The sequence below is a fragment of the Hemiscyllium ocellatum genome, chromosome 17, assembly GCF_020745735.1.
Source record: "Hemiscyllium ocellatum isolate sHemOce1 chromosome 17, sHemOce1.pat.X.cur, whole genome shotgun sequence".
In the NCBI taxonomy this organism is placed as follows: Eukaryota; Metazoa; Chordata; class Chondrichthyes; order Orectolobiformes; family Hemiscylliidae; genus Hemiscyllium; species Hemiscyllium ocellatum.
In genome coordinates this window covers 27,978,136-27,993,408 of record NC_083417.1, presented here as the reverse complement: position 1 = coordinate 27,993,408, position 15,273 = coordinate 27,978,136, and the positions used below count along the sequence as shown (strand labels likewise).

The window sequence follows — 15,273 nt, the reverse complement described above, 5'->3', positions numbered from 1 at the left end:
AGCCAAATGGGGTAGGCAGGTCACTGAATGGCACAGTGCTCAATCAACATGACACCTGTAGCACATGCAACATATACAGAAAACACAATTAATGTGCTTCAAGAAAATTACCATTTGTTAACCTCAAGGGGGGGCTAGTTCTTAGTGTGAAGAGAGACTACAGATTGTCAGGGGACACTGCCGCCATCAGTCAAGGGCTTGGTCCTACCCGAATCTGGAATCGGTGTCCTTGCAGACCAGATATTACAGAATGTTCAGAGTCAAAACGTGGTGCTGGAAAACCACAGCAGATCAGGCAGCATCAGAGGAGCAGGAGAGTCAGTGTTTTGAGCATAAGCCCTTCATCAGCAATGTGGAGGAGGAGTGGGGTTGAGAGATAAATTGGGGAGTGGGGTGGGGCTGGGAGGCAAATTGGGTGGGATGGCAATTGGTGGATGGTAATTGTGATTGGTCAGTGGAGAGGGTGGAGCAGATGGGTGGGAAGGAAGATAGACAAGTAGGACAGATCAAGACGGTGGTGCTGAGTTCAAGAGTTGGATCTGGGATTAAATTGGGGTGGTGGGATGGGGGTGGCAAAGACAGACACATTTGGAAACTGGTGAAGTCAGTGTTCCCACCTGCATCCACCTATCGCCATCTCACCCAACTACTTCCAACCCCACCCCACTATTTACCCCTCAGCCTCCTTCCCCCTCCACATTCCTGATGAAGGACTTATGCCCAAAACGTTGACTTTCCTGGTCCTTGGATGCTGCCTGACCTGCTATGCTTTTCCACACTTTTTGACTCTGATCTCCAGCAACTGCAGTCCTCACTTTCTCCTACTAAGACATGTCCAGTCCTGCAAGTCAAAAGCAACCAGTCAGGTGAATACAAGTGGGTCAGTTTGGGTACTGTGGAGACACCAGTCCAGGTGGGTCCATAGGGCTGTGCTGCAATGTGATTCTGGAGGATGGGAGGAGGTAAGGCTGAGGATTTGGTCAGTAATGGTCAGAGGTTGTTTATGGAGTGCTTGGAAAGCAAACATCTCAAGTCTGAGGATAGGCTTCATAGTGCTGGATTGCTGAGAAATGGTTAGTGATATGGGCAATTGGATCAGTAGGGGCAGGAGGGAACTGGAAGTTCCAGAAGTGAGATGCACAAAGGCCATGGTAATTCAGGCCCCTACAGGTTTGGATGTAGAGCCAAAAAAATCCTGGAAATTTCTCATAATGGCATCTGGGGTAAAGTGGAGACATTACTAGTTTTACAAAAAGGACTCAAATACGAGGGAAGGCTCAGGCCACCAGGACAGGGACAACAACACAAAGTGAACAAGACAGTTTGGGGACAGATTTCAGCAACACAGTCCTTGCCATGCTCGACTGAAAGTCAACCAAAAATAACTGCACAACATGGCTGACACCACATGTGGACGGGAGCACTTAAAAGAGGCTCCTGAGGTTTCCATTTCACCAACACATTCCAAAGCTAGTAGTGAAGGCCAATGCTTTGCAGCTCCACAACTATACACTTAACTCTACGTGTGGGGTCCCTGATTTACAGAACGTCCAACTTCCAATCGTTTGTACTTACGAACATGATCCCACACAGGGAGCTTTTTAAAAATCAATTTTTAACACTTGACATGCAAACATTTCCTCATTATTAGAACAACTATTTTATATTTTCTTGCATAGTGTTCTAACTTGTATACAAACTGACTTGTGAAAAAACTCAAGACTGAAACCCATTCGTAACCTAGAGACCGGCTATATGCAAGGATGTGGTTTGTAAAGTGCAAGGCAGCCTTTTGTTTTATAAACATGTTCCTGGAATGAAACTGATGATTTGATTTATTTATTGCAGTCACATGCACCCAAATACAATGAAAGGTTGATGTCATTTTCTCCAGAGCACAACACTGGGACGGCACGGTGGCTCAGTGGTTAGCACTGCTGCCTCACAGCAGCAGGGACCTGGATTCGATACGCAGTCAGCCGAGGCTGGTAGAGTTTATACGTTCTTTCAATGTCTGCATAGGTTTCCTCTAGGTGCTCCGGTTTCCTCCCACAATCCAAAAAGATGTGCAGACTAGGTGAATTGACCATGTCAAATTGCCCATAGTGTTCAGGGATGTGTAGATTAGGTGCAGTAGTCAGGGTAGGGGAATGGATCTGGGTGGGTTACTTTTCAGAGTGTCGGTGTGGACTTGTTGAGCCAAAGGGCCTGTTTCCATACTGTAGGAATTCAAATGTCTAATTTCTTAATTGACATTCATTTACCCTACTCAGGCAATAAGAGTTTTTAATATTGCTGGCTTCTCTCAAGTACAGGCACTGTCAACAGCAAGCAAATAATTGAGTGGCCCATTACCTATCACATAGTTCATCAGAAAAAGCTTCCACTCCATCAGTGTTCAAATTATATGTGGTCATCTATGCCAAATCTTGAAGTTTTGCACAAGATACCTTGGACGTTGCTGTGACTCCGACATACTTGTATCTCCTTTCAAGTTCTTCAAGTCATATATGGAAGGCCACTACGAGACAAGGCGCTGCTTCCAATCTTTACTAAATGCTCAGATTGATGCAGTGCAAAGACATAATGCTGCTCAAGCTATCACCAGGGCCTTGGGAGAACAGATTAAAGGCCTCGTTGAGATACGGTTTCAAAATCTGGACAGCTCCAGCGGAACTAACAATACAGCCTTGAAAGCACGGGTCACTTCTTTGTGGTACATGTGTTCTGCATAACTGGAACCAACTGGGGGGAAAGGAAGATGTCTTTTTCTTTATTAACTTGTGGGATGTGCCCTTCACTGGCTGGCCAGCAATTATTATCTGCCCCTGGTTGCTCTTGAGAAGGTGGTGGTGAGCTTCCTTCCTGAACCTCTGCAGTCCATATGCTGTAGATAGATCCATAATACCATTAAAGGGAGAAATTCTAGGATTTTGGCCTAGCAACAGTGAAGAAGCAGCAATATATTTCCAAATCAGATGGTGAGTAACATGGAGGCAAACTTGCAAATGGCAGTGGTCCCATGTAAAAGCTGTCCTAAATCTAAACATATCTAGTTAGAATCGGTGACGACTTTGGAAGGTGCTGTGTAAGGATTTTTGGCAATTTTCTGCAGTGCTTCTTGTAGATAGTACATGTTGCTGCTACTGAGTGTCTGTGGGGGTCAAGGGAGTGGATGTTTGTGGATGTCACAAATCAAATGGAAAATGTGAAATTGTCCATTTTGGCAGGAAAGTATAAAAAAGCATATATTATTAAACTGAGAGCCAGCAAAATGCTACAATGCAGAGGGGTCTGGGGATAGGTTAGCTCAGTTGGTTGATGCCTCAAAACAGTCATCCAGAAACACAGATCCCATTCTTGTACTAACTGAGACACCATGAAGACCCTCCCTTCTCAACCTTGTCCATCACCGGGAATGTGATGACTTGCAGGTTAGACTGTCTCCCAGTGAGGATCCTCGAGCAAGCTTCTGGGTGCCCGACAGTGAGAGTACTGGAAGTATTTAGAAAAGATAATAGAATGTTATGATTTATTGAAAATGGAAATAAATATAAAAGTTGGGAAGTTATGTACCTGTTATACAGGTACTGATGCAATCATATCGGAAATATTATGAGATTGGATTAGATTCCCTACAGAATGGAAACAGGCCCTTCGGCCCAACAAGTCCACACTGACCCTCCGAAGAGTAACCCACCCAGACCCACTTCCCTCTGACTAATACACCTAACATTATGGGCAATTTAGCATAGCCAATTCACCTGACCTGCACATCTTTGGAACATGAGCAGAAACCGGAGCACCCGGAGGAAACCCACGCAGAAATTGGGACAATGTGCAAACTCCACACAGACAGTCACCCAAGGCTGGAGTCGAACGTGGGACCCTGGTGCTGGGAGGCAGCAGTGCTAACCACTGAGCCACCGTGCCGCCCTTTGTCATGCAGTATTTGTCACCTTTAATTAAAGATATGAATGTGATTGAAATAGATTCAGAGAAGATTCACCAGACTGATACTTGGAATAGATTTCAATTAGGTTATATTCTGGATTCTCATGCTTGATGCATTGCTGTGTCTTGCTCTCTTGGATGGTCTTCCTGTTGATGAATATCCTGATCCTTATCTTAGTCTTCAGAAGATTGCTTTTAATTTCCTATTTAGTTTGCAACCTGGACATCTCTCCCCTGTCCTACGAGGCTGGGTTGCACTTGTAGTTAGTGTTTAGAAGACGCAGTGCGGGAGAATATGGAAAGAATGATTTGTCTTGTAGGAATATCTAGAACTTTGGGGGTCACTGTTTAAAAATAATGGGTTGCCTGTTTCAAACAGATGAGGCAATTTTATTTTCTTTGAATTCATGAACCTATGGAATTCACTAATGTTCACAGAAAACAACTGTTGACATTTCCTAGTTTGGCCTACACGTGAATCCAAAATGATGGTTGTCTCTTAACTGCCCTATGAAATGGCCCAGCATTCAGTTGCATCAACCAGTAGAAAGGAACAATAAGAATGAAGATAGACCACCTGGCATTGACCTAGGCACCAAAAACACAATGGCAAAAACAGCCCTGTCAACCCGACAAAGTCCTCCTGGAGACTATTGCCAAAACTGAGAGCGCTCTGTCACAGACAAGTCCAACAACAGCCTGATAAGAGTCACACCCATAGAATCATACTTTCAAATCAAATGACCCAGACACCATCATCGCCAATTTCTAAATTTAGATATGGAGATGTCCAATCCGACCGGCAGGATAGGCCCAGCAAAGGTGGTGGGATTCAGTGGGAGGCAGGTACTCTAGGAGTCCTCAACGCTGACTTCACTTACCTCAGTGTCTCATGGTATCACATCAAATGTGCACAAACTTCCTTGGCTGATGAATCAGTGCTCTTCCACGTTGAGCAACACTTGAAGCAGCACTGAGGGTAGCAAGAGCACAGAATACACTCTTTATAGAGGATTTCAAGTCCATCATCAAGGGTAGCTTGGAAGCAGCAGTATTGACTCAGCTGGTTGAGCTACAAGAATGGGACTGTAGCATGTGATGAAGGAGCCAAAAGGGAATAACATACTTGACACGTCCTTACCAATCTGCCTGCTTCAGGAGCATCTGCCTACAACAGTATCTAAAAGATTGATCATTGTACACTCCTTATGGAGACAAATCCCTACCTTCACAATGATAATATATTACATAGTGTTGTATGACACTACCATGTTAAATGTGACAGATTTCGAACAGATCTGTGGGCCATTCACAGCAGCAGAATCGTACTCCAACACAACCGGCAATCTCATGACCAGGCATATCCCCCACTTCACCATTACCGTCAAGCCAAGGGATCAACATAAGTTCAAGGGAGTGCAGGAAGACATGCCAGAAGCCGCACCAAGTATACCTAAAAATAGGCTGTCAAATTGGTGAAGCTACAAAGCAGGACTACTTGCATGCCAGCAGTACAGCAGCAAGTGATGACAGATCTAAACTACCCTACAACCAACAGATCAGATCTAAGATCTGCATGGCATTTAGATAATAGATTAATATATTTTCCGTAATAAGCTAGCTAGCCTGGTGTTTTCTGTTTTGTTCCCCTTTTCAAAAATAATTGAAATGTTGGAACCTTGCCCAAATCAACGGTGTTTTAGAAAACCAGAACCAATGCCCAAACTATCTCACTAGAGATATTAGTTGAGGGTGCGACTGAGAAGGCTCTGTACTTTAAATAAAACTTACTGGCAAAGTTCTATTATCATTCAAGTAATTTATGTTGTAAATAAAATATAACAGCGATGTGCACAGTCCCTGCATTACAATTCTATTACTGAGTTTGTGTTTTTACATTGATTACATGGACCTCTTGATCAACCATCACATTCCTGGTCTCATTGGTGTCAGTTAATAAAAGGTTTGTTGCACTTACGACCATAAGTCTCAAATCCAGAAGAACGCAAAACATAGGAGTAGCAGTAGACTATTCAGCCCATCAAGTCTGCTTCACCAGCGAATAAGATCACTGCTGATCAAATAATCTTTAACTCTAAGTTCCTGCTTTTTTGCTAGAACTATTTGCCACAAAAAAAAACTTCCCCCTCCCAACAGATGAAAAATTCACCTTGCCTTGAATGTACTTTGGAACCCAGACTCCACAGCCCTCTCCAGTAAGGAATGGCAGAGATTTACTACTCTCAGAAGAAATTCTTCCTCAACTGTGTTTTAAACGCAAGACTCTTATTCTGAGATTATGCCTTCTGGTCTTAGTCTCCCCCAGAAGAGATCAGCTTCCCCATTTCTATCCTGGTAAGTCCGCTGAGAACCTCATGTTTCAGCAAGATCGCCTCTCATTCTTCTAAACCCCAATGAGTACAGATCTACCCGACCACTCTTCAACAAAATCCTTCCATACCTGGGATCAACCTGGTGAACGTTCTCTCGACTGCCTGAAATGCTAGTATACCTTTCCTTCGATAAGGGGACCAAAATTGTTCACACTATTCCAAGTTTTGAAAAGGACCTAAGGGGCAACGTTTTTCGTGCAGAGGGTGGTGCATGTATGGAATGAGCTGTCAGAGGAAGTAGTGGAGGCTGATAGATTTACAACATTTAAAAGGCATCTGGATGGGTATACGAATAGGAAGGATTTAGGGAGATATGATCCAAATGCTGGCAAATTGGACTAGATTTATTTAGGATATTTGGTCAGCATGGATAAGTTGGAACAAAGGGTCTGTTTTGTGAGGGTTGTGCTGGAAAAGCACAGCAGGTCAGGCAGCATCAGAGGAGCAGGAGTCCTTTCTCAATGCCCCGTTATCAGAGCAAGAAGTGCAGGAAGCTGTGAGGCAGCTTCAGAGTGGAAAGGCGCCCGGTCCTGACTGACGTCCCAGTGAATTCTATAAGGAATTTAGAAGTGTACTGTCAGGCCCGAGGCTGAATACGTTTAATGATTCACACAGTCATGATTGTCTCCCACCATCTCGGAGAGAGGCCAATATTTCACTTATTCTGGAAAAAAAGGGAAGGACCCGGAAGACTGTGCTTCCTGGCCCACTCGCTCTTAAATGTGGCCTCTCTAAGGCTCTCGCGTCAAGGCTGGAGACTGTGTTACCCTCTATCATTAAGGAGGATCAGATGGGTTTCATAAAGGGTCGCAGATCCTCCAATAATGTTAGAAGGCTGCTTAACGTAATTCAAGCATGCCAACAGCAGTCAATACAAGGATTAGTGATTTCCTTAGATGCTGAGAAGGCATTTGACCGATTGAGTGGCCATACCTTTTCTATACTCTAGACCGGTTTGGTCTGGGTGAAGTTTTCATAAGATGGGTAAAGGTTCTCTACAGTGTACCTCTTGCAGTGATCATTACCAATGGGGTACAATCAAGCAATTTTAATATTTCTAGGGGCAGCGGGCAGGGCTGTCCCCTTTCACCATTACTTTTTAATGGTGATTGAACCGTTGGCAGTGGCCATTCGTGCGGATCTCAATATATCAGCTCCAGAAGTGCGGTCAAAATTACATAAGATCTCGCCATATGCAGACGATGTTCTAATTTTCTTGACAAATCCAGCAGTTCAAGGTTTGTGTGAAGATTTGTAGCTCGGGTGCTCGTAGTTGTGGTTCTGTTCGCCGAGCTGGAAGTTTTTGTTGCAAACGTTTCGTCCCCTGGCTAGGCGACATCATCAGTGCTCTGGAGCCTGATGATGTCGCCTAGCCAGGGGACGAAACGTTTGCAACAAAAACTTCCAGCTCGGCGAACAGAACCACAACAAATCCAGCAGTTTCAGTGCCTTGCCTGATACAATGCATTCACGCATTTGGCACTTTTTCAGGGTATAAGATTAATTTTGCTAAATTGGAGGCTATGCCTATGGGTGGTCTTACAAATGAGTTGGCTCTTGAGTGACTAAAGATTCCCATTTCAGTGGTCACAGGAGGGGTTGTGTGTATTTGGGCATCTTCATTACTCCAGTTCTAGATTGGCTGTTCAAAGACAATTTTACTCATTAATTTGAAAAAATTAAACAAGACCTCCAAAGATGGGAGGCACTTCCAGTCTCAAGGTTGAGTTGGATAGTGCTTATTAAGAGGAATATTCTCCTTTGTTTGCTATACCCTATACGGATGGTCCCCCTGATTTTCAATAAACAAATACTCAGGAGACCGAACGGTTGGTTCAGCTCCTTCATCTAGCACCGTAAACGGCCCCTCATTAAATTAGCCAAACTGCAGTCGCCTCACAGATTGGGGGGAGTAGACCTTCTGGACATTAAAAATGACCAATTAAGCTGGCTTTTGACCTAAGTGAGTGATTGGGTTTGTGGGAGCCCTCTTTCAATATGGCTAGATATTGAAGCCTCCTAGGCAAGGTGCCCCCTTACCAGTTTGCTGTTTTTGGACAAGGTATGGACAGTTAGGGAATATTGCCATAACTCAATAGTCATCAATACTGTTAAAGCATGGAGGGCAATTCAGCAGAGGGAAGGTAATATTGGCCAAACATCTTTGTTTTACACCTTTAGTGGGTATGCCACGTTTTCCACCGGGTATGATAGATTCAGGATTTAAACGTGGGCAGCTAGGGGTATATCTTGCATGGGTGATTTATTTGAGGGAGATGTAATGATGTCCTTCGATCAGTTAGTCCGGAAGTACAAGTTACCTAATAGACACCTCTTTCATTTTTTTCAAGTTAAGGATTTTATTCAAAAAAAAACCACACTTTTGATTGATCCCTACAAATCTGACTTAGAGGAGTATTAAGGGCTAAGAGTACATCCTCTGTCAGTATTTTATATCACCAATTGGGGGGTGCCACCTCAGATGAGTCTGATCGACTCTCCAAGATGGGGGAGAGAGAGCTGGGTGTTGAAGTTTCTTCAGAGGCATGGGATGATATTTGGGAGAATGCAAGGAAGATATCAATTTGCAATAGGACCCATGCTTTACAGTTGAAGATTCTCCACAGGATCCACTTAGCCCCAGACCGTTTGTCAAAATTTAAATCAGAGATATCTTCAACATGTCCCAAGTGCAAAGTCTGCACGGGCACGCTTACCCATTCTCTTTGGTCTTGTGACAGGCTTCAAACATATTGGAGCGCTGTGGCAGATGCAAAGGAGAGGATTTTAAGTGTAGGGGTGGAGAAGGACCCTATTTCTCTCCTTTTGGGCCTACCCACTGTATTTTCTGCAGACGCGCATAAGGAAAAACTTTTTCAATATTCTTACGTTCTGTGCAAGGAATATCTTGCTAGGTTGCATATCCGAAAAACCCCCAGGCCTGTTGGGTTGGCGGAAGATTGTTATGGAGTATATTCCCCTGGATTTTCTCACAAATATGGTACACCACAAAACTGTGAAATTTTACAAGATATGGCAACCTGAACACAGATTTATCTGCCACACTAACAAGGGCTTTTATATAACCGTAACGATTGTGATCAAGAGTCCAATATCCAGGGAGGAGGAACTGTCAATGTATGAATGTTTTGTTTGGCTGGGTTGAGTTATTACTATTTATTTGTTTGTTGTTAGGTATTTATTTATTTAGTTAAATAGCTAGTTTAAGTTTTTAAAAAAAATTTTATACTTCTCTATGTAGGTTTATACATTCGTATAGGAGGGTAGCTTGGGGAATTTTTTTTATTATTTGGGTTTAGTTCTGTACTGTTTTGAATTGCCTTGTTTTATATTTGTTGTAATATTTAAAAATCAATTTTTTCTTAATAAAAATATATTACAAAAAACATTTTTCCACTCTATTCCCTCTAAACTTCCTGCCCCTTACCAATGATCCCTCCAAAGGAAGGAGTTTTTTCCCCGTCTACCTTGTCTATGCTGTTACAATTTCAAACGTCTCAATCATGTCTCCGCCGCCAATCCCAAGTCTCCTCTCCCCAAAAGTAAAACTACTACCAGTGTATCCAATCTTTCTTCATAACGAAAACCTTCCAGCCAGGCAATGTTCTGCTAATTCTTCTCTGCACGTTCTCCAGTGCAACTATATTTCACATATAATATGGATTCCAGAACTGCATACAAGTTTTTTTTTAAGATTAGATGATTAGATTACTTAGTGTGGAAACAGGCCCTTCGGCCCAACAAGTCCACACCGACCCACCGAAGCACAACCCACCCATACCCCTACATTTACCCCTTACCTAACACTACGGGCAATTTAGCATAGCCAATTCACCTGACCCGCACATCTTTGTGATGTGGGAAGAAACCGGAGCACCCGGAGGAAACCCATGCAGACACGGGGAGAACGTGCAAACTCCATACAGTCGCCTGAGGCGGGAATTGAACCCGGGTCTCAGCTAACCACTGTGCCACCGTGCCGCCCATAACCGTGTAGGGGAATGGGTCTGGATGGGTTGCTCTTTGGAGGGTCAGTGTGGACTTGTTGGGCTAAAGGGCCTGTTTCCACACTAGGGAATCTAATCAACATTTTATGCATTTCCAGCATCACTTAGAGTCATAGAAATATACAGCATGGAAACAGACCCTTCGATCCAACCCATCCATACCGACCAGATATCCCAACCCAATCTAGTCCCACCTACCAGCACCCAGCCCATATCCCTCCAAACCTTTCCTATTCATATACCCATCCAAATGTCTCTTAAATGTTGCAATTCTACTAGCCTTCACCACATCCTCTGGCAGCTCATTCCATACACATACCACCCTCTGTGTGAAAAAGTTGCCCCTTAGGTCCCTTTAATGTCTTTCCCCCCTCACCCTAAACCTATGCCCTCTACTTCTGGACTCCCCGACCCCAGGGAAAAGATTTTGTCTATTTATCCTATCCATACCCCTCATAATTCTGTAAACCTCTATAAGGTCACCCCTCAGCCTCCGACGCTCCAGGGAAAACAGCCCCAGCCTGTTCAGCCTCTCCCTGTACCTCAGATCCTCCAACCCTGGCAACATGCTTGTAAATCTTTTCTGAACCCTTTCAAGTTTCACAACATCTTTGTTAGGAAGGAGACCAGAACTGCACGCAATATTCCAACAATGGCCTAACCAATGTCCTGTACAGCTGCAACATGACCTCCCAACTCCTGTACTCAATACTCTGACCAATAAAGGAAAGCATACCAAACGCCTTCTTCACTATCTTGTCTACCTGCTTTCAAGCAGCTATGAATCTGCACTCCAAGGTTTCTTTGTTCAGCAACAATCCCTAGGACCTTACCATAAAGTGTACAAGTCCTGCTAAGATTTGCTTTCCCAAAATGCAGCACCTTGCATATATCTGAATTAAAGTCTACCTGCCACTTCTCAGCCCATTGGCCCATCTGCTCCAGATCCTGTTGTAATCTGAGGTAACCCTCTTCACTGTCCACTACATCTCCAATTTTGGTGTCATCTGCAAACTTACTAACTGTACCTCTTATGCTCGCATCCAAATCATTTGTGTAAATGACAAAAAGTAGTGGACCCAGCACCGATCCTTGTGGCACTCCACTGGTCACAGGCCTCCAGTCTGAAAAACAACCCTCCACCACCACCCTCTCTCTTCTATCTTTGAGCCAGTTCTGTATCCAAATGGCTAGTTCTCCCTGTATTCCATGAGATCTAACCTTGCTAATCAGTCTCCCATGGGGAAACTTGTTGAACGCCTTACTGAAGTCCATGTCGATTACATCTACTGCTCTGCCCTCATCAATCCTCTTCGTTACTTCCTCAAAAGAACTCAATCAAGTTTGTGTGAGATGTGATTTCCCAAACCAAAGCCATGTTGACTATCCCTAAGCAGTCCTTGCCTTTCCAAATACACGTACATCCTGTCCCTCAGGATTCCCTCCAACAACTTGCCCACCACCGAGGTCAGGTTCACTGGGCTATAGTTCTCTGGCTGGTCTTTACCGCCCTTAAACAGTGGCACCACGTTTGCCAACCTCCAGTCTTCCGACACCTCACCTGTGACTATCGATGATACAAATATCTCAGCAAGAGGCCCAGCAATCACTTCTCCAGCTTCCCACAGAGTTCTCGGGTACACCTGATCAGGTCCTCGGGATTCATCCACTTTTCACCGTTTTAAGACATCCAGCACGTCCTCCTCTGTAATCTGGGCGTTTTGCATGATGTCACCATCTATTTCCCTACATTCTATATCTTCCATATCCTTTTCCACAGTAAATATTGATACATATTCATTTAGTATCGCCCCCATTTTCTGTGGCTCCACACAACGGCCACCTTGCTGATCTTTGAGGGGCCCTATTCTCTCCCTAGTTACCCTTTTGTCCTTAATATATTTAGAAAAACCCTTTGGATTCTCCTTAATTCTATTTGCCAAAGCTATCTCATGTCCCCGTTTTGCCCTCCTGATTTCCCTCTTAAGTATACTCCTACTTTCTTTATATTGTTCTAAGGATTCACTTGATCTATCCTGTCTACACCTGACATATGCTTCCTTCTTTTTCTTAACCAAAGCCTCAATTTCTTTAGTCATCCAGCATTCCCTATACCTACCAGCCTTCCCTTTCACCCCGACAGGAATATACATTCTCTGGATTCTAGTTATCTCACTTCTGAAGGCTTCCTATTTTCTAGCCGTCCCTTTACCTGCGAACATCTGCCTCCAATCAGCTTTCCAAAGTTCTTGCTTAATACCGACAAAATTGGTCTTTCTCCAATTTAGAACTTCAACTTTTAGATCTGGTCTATTCTTTTCCATCACTATTTTAAAACAAATAGAACTATGGTCGCTGACCCCAAAGTGCTCCCCCACTGACACTTCAGTCACCTGCCCTGCCTTATTTCCCAAGAGTAGGTCAAGTTTTGCATTTTCTCTAGTAGGTACATCCACATACTGAATCAGAAAATTATCTTGTACGCACTTCAGGAATTCCTCTCCATCTAAACCTTTAAAACTATGGCAGTCCCAATCGATGTTTGGAAAGTTAAAATCCCCTACCATAACTACCCTATTATTCTTACAGATAGCGGAGATCACTTACAAGTTTGTTTCTCAATTTCCCTCTGACTATTAGGGGGTCTATAATACAATCCCAATGAGGTGACCATCCCTTTCACATTTCTCAGTTCCACCCAATAACTTCACTAGATATATTTCCGGGAATATCCTCCCTTAGCACAGCTGTAATGCTATCCCATATCGAAAAGGCCGCTCCCGCTCCTCTCTTACCTCCCTTTCTATCCTTCCTGTAGCATTTGTATCCTGGAACATTAAGCTGCCAAACCTGCCCATCCCTGAGCCATGTTTCTGTAATTGCTATAATATCCCAGTCCCATGTTCCTAACCATGCCCTGAGTTCATCTGCCTTCCCTGTTAGGTCCCTTGCATTGAATTAAATGCAGTTTACTTTATTAGTCTGACCTTGTCCCTGCCTACCCTGACTGTTCGACTCACTTCTGTTCTCAGCTGTACCAGTCTCTGATCGATCTCTTTCCTCACTATCTCCCTGGGTCCCACCACCCCACTAACCCCCCCACATCTCCTCCCCCCTCCCCCCACCCACCCAACCTTACTAGTTTAAATCCTCCCAAGCAGCTCAAGCAAATTTTCTAGCCAGTATATTGGTCCCTTTCCAATTTAGGTGCAATGCATCCTTCTTGTACAGGTCACTTCTACCCCAAAAGTGATTCCAATGATCCAAAAATGTGAATCCTTCTCCCATACACCAGCTCCTCAGCCACGCATTCATCTGCTCTATCCTCTCATTCCTGCCCTCACTAGCTCGTAGCACTAGAAGTAATCCAGATATTACCCTTGCGGACCTCCTTTTTAAATTTCTGCCTAACTCTCTGTAATTTCCCTTCAGTGTCTCAACCTTTTCCCTTCCAATGTAGTTGGTTCCAATGTGGACATTGACCTCCTGCTGGCCCCTCTCCCCTGTGAGAACATTCTGCACCCTCTCTGAGACATCCTTGATCCTGGCACCAGGGAAACAACACACCATTCTGCTTTTTCTCTGCTGGCCACAGAAACGTCTGTCTGTACCTCTGACTACAGAGTCCCCTAACACAATTGATCTCTTGGAAGCCGATATACCCCTCGTTGCATTACAGCCAGTGTCAATACCAGATACTTGGCTGTTTGTGCTACGTTCCCCTGAGAATCCATCATCCCCTACATTTCCCAAAACAGCATACCAGTTTGAAATGGGTATATCCACAAAAGACACCTGCCCTAGGTGCTGACTTCTCTCACCCTTCCTGGAGTTAACCCATCTATGTGTCTGTATCTGAGACTTTCCCCCCTTCCTATAACTGCCATCCATCACATACTGTTGCAAATTCCTCATTGTTTCTATCCATCTCTCCGACCAATCCATTGTTTATATTGTGGTGATATATGCATCTGGATATTAAATGCCAGTAGCTTCTTAACACACAGATGAAGTACAGTTACAACCCATCCAACCTTGCTACCAGCCACAATTCTGGATAACATTTTCTCTTATCGCTGTGGGGAGATTATTGGTCTGCAGTGCTAGGATAGATGGCAATTAGTTCTCAACAAATCAGAGAGTGAACTTGAATCATTGGGAAAAGGGATGCTTCAATTCCACTTTTAACATTTTACCACCTAAGATATTAGGGGTAGAGAATTTAAATCCCATACAATAGCAGCACTGTGTACCATCTACAAGATCCACTACAGAAATTCACAAAAAAAGGTCCTTGAAAAGCACCTTCCAAATGCATGGCTATTTCCATCTAAAAGGGCAAGAGCAGCATATACAACGGGAACACCACTACCTGCAAGATCCCCTCCAAGCCACTCAACATCCTGACGTGGAAATATATCGCTCTTCCTTCACTATTGCTAAGTCAATACCCTAGAATTCCCTCCCTAAGGGCATTGTGGATCAACCTAAAGCATGTGGTTCAAGAAGACAGCTCACCACCTTCTCCAAGGATAGGCAATAGATGTTGGCCAGCCAGTGATGCCCATGTCTCACAAGTGAATAACAAAAACAAAAACCTTGCAAACGTTCCATCCATTATCAGTGATCTGTGACTAATAGCAAGAAATCTCAATAAATACTTACGCTAGCGTCATGTTGTTTCCAGGGTCGAGGCTGACCTCAATCACAGTTGTTCCTTCAATATCCACCTCCTTGCAAGGAGTGGTATTTCGTCCAGTGACTCTGCAAGCTTGATAAAAACCATGAGGTTTGACTCGACCAGAGTCATTCCCAACAAAAATTTGTAAGGTTACTGGTTCATTATAACCTTCCAACTATAAGGAAAAAAAGGAAGCTTATTACTTAAAACCTTTGAA

At 43.8% G+C, this 15,273-nt stretch overlaps 1 protein-coding gene across 3 annotated transcripts in view; it reads right to left on the bottom strand.

Annotated features, from left to right (window-relative positions):
• nfat5b (nuclear factor of activated T cells 5b) overlaps positions 1-15,273 on the bottom strand; it is a 240,308-nt gene that overhangs the window by 81,778 nt on the left and 143,257 nt on the right. For all 3 annotated transcript variants that reach the window (XM_060838016.1, XM_060838013.1, XM_060838014.1), the window contains exon 6: positions 15,041-15,231. In XM_060838016.1, the coding sequence (XP_060693999.1) occupies positions 15,041-15,231 (191 nt within the window). The remainder of the gene's footprint in view (positions 1-15,040; positions 15,232-15,273) is intronic.